Source organism: Netta rufina, assembly GCF_964035555.1.
Source record: "Netta rufina genome assembly, chromosome: 20".
Taxonomy (NCBI): domain Eukaryota; kingdom Metazoa; phylum Chordata; class Aves; order Anseriformes; family Anatidae; genus Netta; species Netta rufina.
In genome coordinates, this window is record NC_140144.1 from 5,796,288 (window position 1) to 5,810,000 (window position 13,713).

The window sequence follows — 13,713 nt, forward strand, 5'->3', positions numbered from 1 at the left end:
ATTTTTATTTTTATGTAAGCAAACAAGAACACCTTCTAAGAAACACTTTTGCAGTGTCTTGACATACTTGAGATTCCCAGGAGACTCTTTTATTCACTAATGAATTACTCACTAATGAACAGAGGTTTTGAAACATTTTCACAGCATGAGTTATAACACATTATCTCATCAATGTTTTTCTCGAATTCATAACCATATATGCTCTATCACTCCTTTCCTCATCCACAAACAGTAAACCTCTGGTAGCTAAATCAATTGCTTACATAACAGTAATACAGGAAACAGGAATGGGTTTTCAAATGAGTTTACTCTCTGATGGAAATACCTTAAAAGCAAAATTCCCACCAAAACACGGGAGACTCTAGATGTTGAGTGTTGCTGAAATGTGTCCCTTCATGTATTTCTAGTGTAACACAGAAGTTGGAAACTGAGAAAGCAGCCAAAAGCCTGCAGAAACAACTCACTACAGACCAACAAACTGCCTCACAGATAACCAGGGGTCCATCAACAGCTGTTTAGAAAGCAATGTTTTAAGTGAAACTGAAGCCAAATAAGAGGCACTTAAGGCATAAGCAAGTCCTCAAATTCTACAGATGATTTCATGTGTCCAATAAAGAGCAGTTTGTGCCACTAAACATATAAACCAGCATTAAAACAACTGTATTTATACAGTTAGCATTTGAAGTTGTAGAAACTAACTAGGCTTTTTATGTCTTTGTCTGGCATTTAATGTCATTAGTGAGAATTGTTACCCAAAGCACAGGCTCATCACCAGTCAGTCAGGACATTTATACTTGGATATAGAAAAGATTACACACTGAAATACTAAAGATGATGGTGCTGGAATCACTCATTAGCAGACTTTTAAGTAATGTTGACAAATAAAACAATGTTATCTGTTCATCTTCTAAGAGCAATATCCCCTCATTTGTCACTAACTAGTGCTTTGGCAACTAAGTCCATTTATGCCTCTTGGAGAGTTTTAGATAGTAATGTGAAAACACAGAATTGCTTGAGTAAAGTGAACTGCAGTGCATCCTGAACCCACAACAGGATTTGACTTGTGTAACTCCACAGGACATGCTGCTACCAGCAGTGCTGAGCACTCTGTATGGGGAAGGTCATTCCCATTGCTCTTCTGAAAGCACTATGCTGTGGCTCACTGAAGGAATGACACTGACTGGCACTGGAAAAAAAAGTCCCCTCATACTGTATATAGGCTTAGAACATGGAAAGAACAAAAAGAAAAATGAGAGTGATCTCCAGCAAAGTTGTAATTCAGTTTTCAACCAGGAGATTAAGTGGCTTAAGCACATAAAATTGGGGGGGGGAAAGTAACGATGGTGCGTTTTTTCTCTACAACTTCTTTCTTGGCATTGTCCAGGTCCTACAGAAATGAGCATTTTGCCTGGGAATGGATTACATCATAGTGTAGTGCCTGTGCATACACATACAAAACATCTGTTAAACTAGATGCAAAACTGACCTAAGTACTTATAATATGGTTCATCTCAGCAGCCCTACAAGTGATTTACTCTGGAATAACCAATTAGTCAACTGCAGCACATGGGCACAGACTCCTTTTCCTCCATCCTCAGTTTCTCACACGTATCACTTCTACAGCAATACAGATTCATCCCTTCCACCACACCACCATTCTCTGGCCTGTGCTTTCAGATATTAAAATATTAAAAAAAAAAGAAAAAAATTCAGTACTACATATTATCATCTGTGCCCTTTAGCACTGCTAGCCCCCATCCTGAAAACAACTCCTCTGTACAGTAAAGCTCCATATATCAATAACTTCAGAGAGTTTTTTTCTTGTAATGGTTTTTTCATAAGGATTTCGACTGATAGTATGTTTCCTAATTACTTAATTGCATGATAGACTAAAATGGCTCTGAAGGCGCCTTGCCAATCTCTCAGGTAAATTAGACAGTGCCATTATCTAAATTCACTTTAGCAAAATTACTTTATTCTCTTCTCAAATAGAAATACTGTCAAAAGCAGTGCATCTCTCACATACTTACGTAGATTCAAGTACAGATGCTCTATTTTCTCTTAAAAGAGATGTGAGCAAGTTCATCTCTTCTGTTTCATGTTCACTCATCCCTATTCTGCCAAAGTGTTTGCCAGTTGTATCATGTTCAAACTGAGGCTTATTTGGATTCCTATAATGTCTATCTTTGCAGAAACTCTCTGAATAGCCTGATGGAGTTATCTGTTAAAAAATTGCAAACATTTTCTTATTAGACAGGTATGCAATGTTCTATTAAATTTATGGCTGTAATCTTTTTGTAATCAGGTTTTGTAATTTCTGATGACCTTTATCTACATTAAGAAGCATCCACAGACATTTCACTTACTATTTATTAATAGAAAAACTAATGAACATCTATTTCATATGATTAATTCATAGTGATCAGTTGTTTAGTACTAAGTAGATTTCCCTGAGGGTATTTATCTTTGAATACGTACAAAACTTCTGGAATGTTGCCTGCAGATTTTAGCTAACTTTTTTTTAGTTTACCTTTGAAACATCTATATTAAAAGTACCAAATTCTGTCCTGGGATCTCCAGCTGCAAACCCTGATGGCAAGGACAGAATGCAGCTTATAGTATTTACAAACTGCCAACTTCATTTATGTTACACTGGAGACAACTTCTACATGGGGTTTCTCCAGTAATTCTACCCCCATTTAAATCAACGGGAATCTTTTTATCAACTACATGAGAGTTTAGATTGGATCCATTTGGATACAGTTCCATCAGTATACATCAGCAGTGAGAGATTAAGATGTTTATGAGGTTAAGAGAATCTTTACAATACATCATTTACCTGTTTATCCACCTCGGAAGGACAATCCATGGATAGCTGAAGGCATACCTAGTAAACAGAGAAACACAGAAATCACAACTTTCAAAGAACAGAACATCATTATTCGCCACCATAACCAGTCAAAATGTGCCAACTTGTGTCAGATTTTAACATGTTAACAATTTCAAACAACTAGAAACATTCAACTTTAATTGCAATCTGTGATCTTCTGAGGTTCATTCCACTGTGATTTTCTTATCCTGTGATGCTTTCTCCTACATTTATTTTGAATGACCAGAGGAAAGCTGATTCCAGAAATTTATGTAAGTATGAAAATGTCTTCAGCAAGTTACCACGATATCAAGTATTTCAACCCTGAAGAAGGATGTCCAATATTTTCTCATCAACAGAAGAATCTCACACAATTTGTACTAGAGGCCTGACTGTAAGGGAGGCTGAAGATTAGTGAGAAAGAAACTGAGTGTGTGTATAAAGAAATGGGACTTGCTATCATCCCCGTTAAGGAAGATTATGAGTACTCAAACAAGAAACAATAAGGACCAGATTTTAAATTATCATGACTGGAAGACGCTAGCAGCAGAAAAACATAGGCAGAAGCTTTCAGAAACTCTTTAGTATAACAATCAGTTGAAAGCAAAATCAGATACAGAGAAAAGTATGGTTTTTTTTGCAAAAGACATTGTGTTCTAAGAATGCAAGAATTTTAAAGGTTATGCAGAGAAAAGAGTAGTGTAACATTATGTACCCAGAGCAGAGTCCTACCTGACTGACCCTCTCATAAAACTGACTGTTCTGCATCTTCCTGTCATTGTCACCATCTTCAGTCTGCATCACAGGCTCTTCTGTTGTTTCAAGAAACTACACAAAGTATGGAATGACGTGAAAATGTAGCACAAAAAAATACTGTGATATGAAACATGCATAAATAAGTCAGTGACATGTCTTAAAAGAAAACAAAAAAAGCCTGTAATACAAAGTAACAAACACTGAATTAGATTTCTTCCACAAGATCAAAGAAAATTAATACATAAAAAAAAAAAAAACAGGAAAGATTCATATTACAATGAAACCTTATCTTTCACATTACTTCATTTTTATTTAACACTTTCCCCCCTCCCCTCAGTTTTTACAAAACAAATGAACATCATGTAACCTCCTCTGACAAAGGACCCCTATCCTCAGTCGTGTTCTCACTGTGCCTATTTTATTTTCCCACTTCCAGAATTCCTTTTCACTCGCTTTTTTCACACAATTAAGGCTCTTCTCCAGCATCCAAGACATAGACACTTCTAAAAGAAAACACATGTAGCTTCCTAAAAAAAGACTTACTGTAACAAAGGTTACATCTGCTTTGTCTTGCCTAAACTTGTCAATTTGTAGCAAATGGTGCCAAATCATCGTTTTCCCTATTTTTCACAGAACCCAGTCCATATGCCAGCACTAATATTTCCTGAGCAAAGAGGAGGAAGCCCCAACTTTATTTTAGAACAGCAGCAGAACTCGAGTCCATGACTACAGCGCAGCAGATGGCAGGACCATGATGGCTTTTGGTTTGCTTGGTGTTACACCTGAGGAACAATGCTGAGCAAGGAAGAGCCACAGGTTGCTCATCACTCAACAGCAGTACAGACCACTCCCAAGTGAGCTTCATTTACACCCAGCTCATGGAGAAGAGAATATTTTCACCTCTTTTATAATTTACCTCCTAATCCTGTTTGTTTTGGCAAGAGAGTACAGAATCTAACCTTACTGAAGTTGGTTTAATACTAGGCATAAGGAAACCTCTATTTAAAAAGAATTATTATATTCAGTAGTCATATTCTGGCAAAGCCTTTCAGACAACGACTTGAGTACAATGACTTTCAACCAGCGGTGGGATGCACCCCAGAGGACCTGCAGTCACCATGTTCCACCGCTCACCTGTGATGCAACACTCGCAGCTGCGTTCCATAACCAAGCTTTGCTATTCTTGTTTTCACATCTACCACTATGTAGACAGTAATGTGGAAAAACGTGAACAATCTATTCAGGTTCCTCGCTACATTCTGGTACTTTACGGAGCAAAACTTGTGCTTTCTGGGGGAGTTCTTGAATGCACGGTGGTATGATTTGTGCAGTATGTAGTGGTTTTGGCACACGTTGCTACTAAACTTCAACAAAGGTTCCCAAAGTGTGGCAGACCTGAGGCAGAGAGCAGGTCCAACCATGCAAGCAGTTACAACTCATCGAGCTGGGAGGAATGAGCAGCAGAACAAGAGACAGAGGGGGTATGGGTAAAGGCACATGAAAACACAGCACAGGCAAGCCTCTGTATCACTGCAGACGGCATCCAAACAGCTACATTTAGGGAACTCTAAAATAGAATCTCAACCAGATTGGACACTTATATCAACTTGTTTTATAGCAACTTTTCCCAACCTAATAGAAAAAGATAGTTATTTAAGATGTTTGCTGCTGGAACCTCATTAAATATTAGAAACATGCAAGAGTGATTGCGAATATCAATGATCCAACACCTAGCGTGCCTAAACCACAGGTAGGATATAGCACTGGCGCTGTGGATTCAACCTTGCATTAGATAAAAATTTTAGTCTTAAAGCACTAGAGGCAATAATATAGCACTGTTGTGTGTAACAGTCATATTTTGGTGTGACTGAGGCTAAAGAAAAATTACCCTAAGACAAGAAAAGCAGAATCTTGAGCATAGTTACAGAAAAAGCAGTAAATTGAGATTATAGGTACAGAGCCTCAGATGACACACTGGCAGGAATGAAACTGGTGTCTAGAGGTCGTGGATGTGATATTTATAGCTTCAATGGATATAAAGTACGCTGCTGAAACTTATGACATGAAAAGAAAAACCTGCTTCCCCAGCATCACATGCTGTAAAGTCTGGGCTCACAGCACGTCAGCCCAATTGCAGACAAACACGATGCTCCAGGAGTGTTATTTTTGCTTCCTAAGAACACTGGGAATTGAATGCATGTGTGGGGTTTGTTGTTCTTTTTTAATTAAGCATGTGCAAAGTGGGCACATAAATGTATATATGAAATAAATGAGAAAAGCCTTTTTAACTTCCAACTCTTAGCACTATAAACAACTCTAAAGGTTTAAGTAAGAATTAAAAAAGGTAGAAAGGGGATGGTAAAATGGTGCAGCATATTAATGTATTTTCCTTTTACTATTAGAAACCTATGTGCAAAACTAATTTCTGAGTCATGTTTTAATTATTTTGGCATTTTCACTTAGAAATTGGCTCTCTTGGACAACACTAATTAAAGACAGTCTGAAAACTAGAGGTAGACACAGATAGGTCTGTGGTACATAGCAAAAACATGCATTAAAAAATATTTTTTCATTGTAACCACGGGACATCATAGCCAATAATATTAGCTATTATAAAAAAATTGCTAAGGTTTAATTTTCCTTGTGCAGATTCAGGTCAAACTCATTTGTGCATTAAATACATTTGTGTATTAAATTTGTTTGCACATGTAACTTATCTACCCAATGCAACCACTTTTTCTGACTCGGCATTTTCTAGTGCATGAGTTTCCCAGGCCAATATAGGGCTTCATAAGTGATGCTTCTCAGAAATGAAACTATTACATCAGACCGACAGATTATCGCACACTAATATAAGACATGGCTGCAGCTTGAGCCTGGTCCTATGGTCCTATGTCTAAAAGGCTGAAAAGAAACTTTCTGTTCTCCACGGAATATAATCTAATGTTCAACAAAATATTAAAAGAAAATATGTGGCTTAAGGCCAGAAAAAAAGTCTACTGAGAATAAGCTGCCTGTTTAAAGTATTTCCTTGGAGACCGAAAACCTTGAGAATGTTTTTCCTAAATGAACCACTGATATGCTTGGTTTGCAAAGATCCCTGGAGCCCTGGAGGCTGAAATCACTGAGACTGCTTCTCTCAGAGAAAGCAGATGTTCAGAGGACAGTACAAAACCAACCTTTTTCTATACTCCTCCTCCCTCCTGTCCAAACATGAAGCCAAGAAATAGAGTACCAGAGGCTGTCAGACCTTTGGGGGTGCTCTGCAGAGACCCCACCATGCAGATTCATCTGATTTGTGCTCCAGCTTTGTGAAGGAAGAGAAAGATGGGTTCATTTTAAGAACCTACGAAGGGTACATCTTCCAGTGTCTGTCCAAATTCCTCTTATAGCACATGTTAGCATCATCTCAGCACTGCCTGCCAACAAATTCTAGCCTAAAATACACACAAAAAATAGAACTTGTTCTTTCTGACAATGGTTATTAATACACGAAATATAAGGTTGTCACATCCATAGCCTGAAAGCCAGGTAGCTGTTTACTGACAAGACTGACGAACTGGTACCTTTTAAACTAAAAACATTTAATCACAGCTCCTTTAACTTTTAAGCATTATAGTACCGTCATCATTCCGGCACAGGTTAAAATACCATATTTTACTTTTCTACTTTCTTCACCAGAATTTTGAGGCTTTATTTATATCTTACAAGCTTCACTCTTTGTCATTCTGTGTCTCATTTCACATAGGCAGTTTCTTAAGTAAGTAGCCCTACATGTTCTTTTCATGCTCATACAAATGCATGAGAGCTTGTCATGATAATCTTAGTACAGAACAAAAATTCCTTTGGTATTAACTTCTGCATCAGTAGGGGTGCAGCACCCTCTGCAGGATGGCAGAGCAAATTACTAGAAATATTAAAGGATGTTAAGTGCAAGCACTTTGAAACAGATCACCCACAAGCTTTACAGAGCAAACCTATTTAAGTAACATGCAAATTCATTATTTTAATAAAATACAAAGCACCCCTAAAGGCTGATCTGTAATTTAAGACATATTTCAATTAAAGGTAATGTGACTACATCTTAAAGATGAAAAAGCAATAATATTTTTGTGACTTCTATTGTGCATCTGCAGCACATATGGTAACAGACATGGCCCTTTTTCCTGAGTCCTGCAGAAAAATCATCAGCCATGAGAGTTTACGAATTACACAATCCCTACACACACTTGCATCAAGCTATTCCTATTTTTCTCTTGTTCTTTTAATTCAGATTTAGAAATTCAAGACAGAAAATACTACCATGAGTATTCCTTTTATATTTTTGTCTTCCTATTCAATATGTAGCATACAAGAACAATGTAACTGAACACAAAAACCACAACCGAATATAAAAAAAGTAATACCAGCCACATTTCCAGTAATTCATTATAACAAGCTAGGGGGTTCATTAGAGTCTACCAGAGCCTGCTGAACATCCTTCAGTATTCACGTATAATAAGATACATGGAGATCCAGCACCCAAAATCCTTGGAGCTATTTTACCCAGAACTCCTCTTCCCCAGAGCTAAAGTAGTCGTAACTTTTGGCAATAGCATCAAACACCCAGCAACGGGTACTTCCTTGCATCTCTCAGCACTCTGCCACAAAGCTGTCCACTTCTCCATTCTACATGAATGAACAAACATGTTTTTAAGCAGCCCAAAGTGCTAGTCCTACTTTTTTAGCCATTGTGAACCCTTTGCCCATGCAGAGGAGACATGAACTAAGCCATCACAGAATTAGGCACAGCATGAGGATAACTCTTAAACAGTAGACAAGCAGGCATTCAGTAATAGCTAAAACGTTATATAAGGTATTGCTTTCTTTGTAAAGCAAAATTAACTCTTCCCCTTTCAATAGACAAAACCAACAGACCACAGATGCCATAAATATTTTAATGTGTATGTTGTTTCCTTAAAATCAACTAAACACATCACTGAACACTTGCTGAATTAAGCTGATTCTCTGTTGTGCTAACCTCTTAAAGTCGTTTACATCATTAATTTAAAAAGTTATTATAAGGAATTAGCAATCTAAGCTCCTAGGGTTTTGCAGTCATTTTGCACTAATGTAAATGATTCCACAAGGTATATTAGATGTGAGAGTCGGATCCACTATTTTAACACAGAAAACCTACCTTACTCTGGTTTAATATTTTTAGTGCTTCCTTCCCTTGAGTATCTGTTGTACTGAGTCCGAGCTGTTTTTTCTTAAGTTCTTGATTAATTGACTGCAGATCCTTAACCATCAAGAGAAGATCAGTAACCTGAACAGCCCAAGGAAGAACAAGCAAAACTGGTAACATCCATACTAGTACAAAAACAAATTATGATATACAAATCTCCAGGCAAATCTACACAGCAGAGCTGGAAAGCCTGGGCTTCTGTATCTGCTCATGAGGCAACCTCCCTATGTATGAAAACATGATCACGTAAGTTAGTGTTCAAAAAATCTAAGCTTGGGAGACTAGTTTCCAGCCATGTTATTAAGTTAAAATACCATTTTTCATAGTTCAGTAGCAAAAGGAAACCCAAGGGCATCTCACAACAGGCTGATTTGAGAAGAAACACTTTGGTGCAGCAGAAATCACCATTACAGGGCGATAGTAACATTCAGAAACAACCTGTTCTTGTATCTCAGACACCCTTTGTAAAACATTACCACTCTGAATAGTTTCACAAATATATAATCTATACCAGAGAGGACAATCAAGTTCAAGACTCTCAAACAGATATTAGTGTCACGGACTTGCAGTATATCAAGAAAGCAATGTTTGCAGAAAAAAGTGAAATCTTTTTATGAGACCAATTAATATATTTGGAAAAGGCAGATCAGCATTCAGGCATACAAACCCTTTTTCAGGTAAGAAATGGTTTGTAAACTTCTTTTACTGATGGGTGTCACAGAACATGCCAAAGGGAATACTTTCAGTGATAAAAGTGGTATAACCCCAGGATGGGACTGTTTTTTTTTTATTGACACCTGCTCAGTGTAAGGCAAACTTCTTTCCGTCAGATTACCCACCTCCAGACTTTGAACACCTGCCTACAGTTCAGCTGGCCATGAGAAAGGTAAAACTTCACTTACGTTCACACCCAAACAATCGCATTCAGCACAGGTCCTTATCATAAATTGGTGCACTGATCGGAAATCAGTGCACAGGGTGCATCAAGAGAACTGGTTTTTGTACTCCAATACAGATTTATTGTTTGACAATAGCCTGCACGTTTAATTTCTGTGAATTTCAGTTCTCCTTATGTAGAATGGAGATAATATTAACCTACCTCAGGGTTATTTTATAACATGCCCTATTTATCAAAAGATTTGTAAAGCCTAGAATGGAGTGTGCTATACAGAAGAATAAATTACAGACACCACTACCATCTTCATGATTAATAAAGGCAGATGAGGTACATGTTGTTGAATACTTAATACAAAAACTTTTATTTGGAGTTGGTATACTTCATGATGACTAAAATATGGTATTGAGCCTGAAACTTGAATGCAGCTAACTAGGATAAAAGCTTTGCAGCAACCCACCTACGCTTCATCTAACTCTGAAGCTCATGTTGTATAACAAGAACAAACAGTTCATAAAAGGTGGATCACAAACCACACAGATAAGAATATCACATCCTTTCAGAACTACCAAAACATACCTAAATAAAGACAATGCTTCTTTCCATGAGAGATGCACAAACTATAAATGAGGCAGAATTAAGCCATTAAAACCAGTAAATAATAAAACAGATCAATACCTTTTTCTTAAGTTCTTCAAGAGACAGCTGGTCTATCTGTAGGTTTAAATGATCTTGCTCTCCTAAGCAAATACTCATATAGGATGTTTGATCTCCACAGAAGGATAGTGTTTCATCTGTCAAAATAACCAATGACAGAAATTATTTCAGAAAATCTTTATTTGTTTGTAGGAAAACAAAACATAAAATGCAAAGAGAGAACTTTCCAAATAACTGCCTACAAGTAAATCTCAGGGAGGCCAGTTAAAATGTTTCATTCCCCAAAATTAGCTTTTTGTTCAACTGAACAAATTCTATCCTTACATTTGTTTGTGCTTCTGACGCTTGGACATGCTGTATTTTCTGTAGTTATCAGCATGAGTCGTGAATGTAATTCTGCATTATAATTTGCATATTTAGCATTGCAATTAGAAATAATTTTTAGGAAGGATAAGTGAGGCAACAATAGTTATTCTAACCATATTTTTATGAAAACAAACTCAAAGCCTCAATGCAAAAAGCCAGGTTAGACAAAGTTATGGAATTTATTTTGCTTTTGGCTCAAAATAATTGAGAATTAATGGAATTGAAAATACTTATTCATTTCCTCTATAGCCATATGAATGGTTTGTTACATTTCAATAAACACCTGTTCATTTTCAACATAGACAATTCTGTATTATCCTATATATATGTATTCTTTCATTAAATAGTGAGAAAGCATATCTAAATTACAACAGAGACATCCAAATTCTACTCCCCACTCTGACACCGATCCCATGGCAGCTGCAAGGACTCAAAGCTTCACAAATAATTACTAATTTTCAGAGCCTTCCTCCCTAACAGCCTCAACTACAGCTCAACTGCTTTTGACAACTGGACCCAGGAGAGCCCACGGGTCCCTTTGACTTCCCCTCGTTGTTCATCTTTACTTTTGAGGTCGGAAACTCTGAAATGGCAGAAGCTTACCTTTTGTCACTTATCAAAGCTGTGAAGGGAACGATGCCAAAACTGAAACTTTAAGTGAAAGGTAAGTGGACAGGCTTTATTGTTTTTCATATATCCCCTACAGAATAAAACAGATGTGTCTGTACATGTGCAGTGAACTATCTTTAACAATGTCCACTTACATCATTCATTGCTCTACTTAAGTATATATTAAAAACACCTTCAAAGAAGTATAACGAACAAAAAAGTTCTACTATTTCTGAATAAACTACAAAATAACAAAACTACCAACTACTTTTTTCTTCTCTGTAAATACTTCTTGTGTTACGAGGAGTCTAGCAATTTCCTGAGACAAAAGTTCTTTATCGAAGCATTGTGAAATAATTAAATTCCATGGACAGAAAGTGATCCCATGGCCAGAGATTTATTCAAAGTCAGAAATTTGATTTCTGCAGAAAAACAGTAAATTCTACGGGTACAAAATTGTAGGCAGCTTGAAACGATCCCTGCAGTAGAATTGCCATAGAATTACTAACATTTGCTGCAGGGAAAGCGAAAAACTGTGCCTCTGTATATGCTCTGATTGCTCGAAGACATTCTGTTACAAATCCCTCAAATAATTTTCAGTACAGAAGGCCGAGAAGACGCCTTTTCACACCTTTATCTACTTTCAAACATTTCTTCTCCATCACAGCAAACTGACTATAATAAAAACCAGTTTTCTTTTGTACAAAAAGACCAAGAAAAGGGATGGTCTGCACATGTATACAGACCTTGTCGGTTTTTGACGTTCTTAATCTGATCTTCTAAGATCTTCTGTAGATTCCGATTAGCCAGAATGTCATCTTCTAGTTGTTTTCGTAACATGAAGATGTTGTTTAGCTCCGTTTGCAAGCTATTTAAACTATGGAAAAAGGAGAAAACCAGAAATATATATATAAAAAAAATTTAGATTTCAATTGAATAAATTTCGTTGGGCATTGCAGTTTCTTTTATATGCGCAGGCTTCCACAAAGATACCATTTCACAGTAGCCAACACTAATTTCATCACAGTTACATCATTTTGATGCACAGGAACAAACAAATCCCTGCACAGAAAGACGAGACTAAACCTTTACATCCACTCCCTTTTCTTTCTGCTTTGAACTGTGCTGATTGTTTCAGCTTAAACATGACAGATATATTCTAAGGGCCAATTTCTTTGTACTTTTTTTTTTTTTAAGGAAAACTAAAATGAATAACTTCTGTGTATTCCATTATATGGTGACCATGGAAACTTTGTTCCCTTGCTACAGAACTATGCTGTGCAATATAATGCTCCACTAAAAAAAATAAGAATAAAAAAATCATGTTTCATTGAAAATATGACCCAGGCACAATCCAACTACTTTAATTCTTCAGGTAGCCAACAATCTGTAAAACGACCTTTCAAGTTGAAATTGTGTCAATTATCACAATTGAGTATAAATTCCAAAACTTAAAAATGACAATTTGTCAATATGAATTAATTCTTTACGCAGCTTTTTTTTCAACGTAGCCACCGAAGGGCTTACTTTACCATCAGTCACTGCCTCCTAGTTCTCACAGCGTCAGCACATCCAGCTGTCCCCTGCTAGATCTTCCCCATTACCCTTCAACAGCATCGACAACACGGTTATGATCAGTCCATAAAAAGACTTAAGTACACTAAAAACTGAAACTGTAATAGTATGAAATAAACTGGATTTAATAAAAAATAACAAGGTGTTACTGAACTCATTGTATTATTTATTTTGACATTTAATTCACTCCAAAGCTCAGTACTTTAAATTAAGCTGCTATAGAATTTCCAATCCACTACAGGGAAATGTCTGACAATCCAGGAATCTTTCAAACAAAATTCAAATCTGTCTTACAGGAGACTACACAGAAGCAGACAGTATATCATACTTGCATGAGAAGAAGAGCATATTGAAGAAATGCATTAATTAAAAGGCAGCATATATGAAAAGACTCTCAGTCTGTCTTCTGACAAGTGTGCTGTTGTCGGGCTTTTTTGTACAAGAAACCATTGCTTTAACCAGTTCTCCCTGGCTAAGGAATATCTTTGAAGAGAGAGCTCTCTTAAACACTCAGCAAAAATTAAGAAGAAAAACAAACCTCCACATTACTAAAAGCTAAGTAAGCTTTTTCTCCTTTTCCTGCATTAAAGGTTTTATGAGAAAAAGCATCAATTCTCTGCTTGGAAAGACAAAAAAATGTCTGACATCAGGTAGCTTATTTTGAAAAATACCCATTTAAGTTGCAGTCAACTAGTTATAATTTTCCGCATTTCAAGGATATCCTAAGAAAAGCTGGTAGCAGAGCTGTTACTTGGTGTT

General features: G+C 36.7%; 1 protein-coding gene across 1 annotated transcript in view; it reads right to left on the reverse strand.

Annotated features, from left to right (window-relative positions):
• CDK5RAP2 (CDK5 regulatory subunit associated protein 2) overlaps positions 1–13,713 on the reverse strand; it is a 79,100-nt gene that overhangs the window by 33,357 nt on the left and 32,030 nt on the right. The window contains 6 exon segments of the mRNA XM_084299347.1: positions 2,031–2,221; positions 2,840–2,887; positions 3,602–3,697; positions 8,805–8,933; positions 10,426–10,541; positions 12,126–12,256. Coding sequence (XP_084155473.1) covers positions 2,031–2,221; positions 2,840–2,887; positions 3,602–3,697; positions 8,805–8,933; positions 10,426–10,541; positions 12,126–12,256 — 711 coding nt within the window.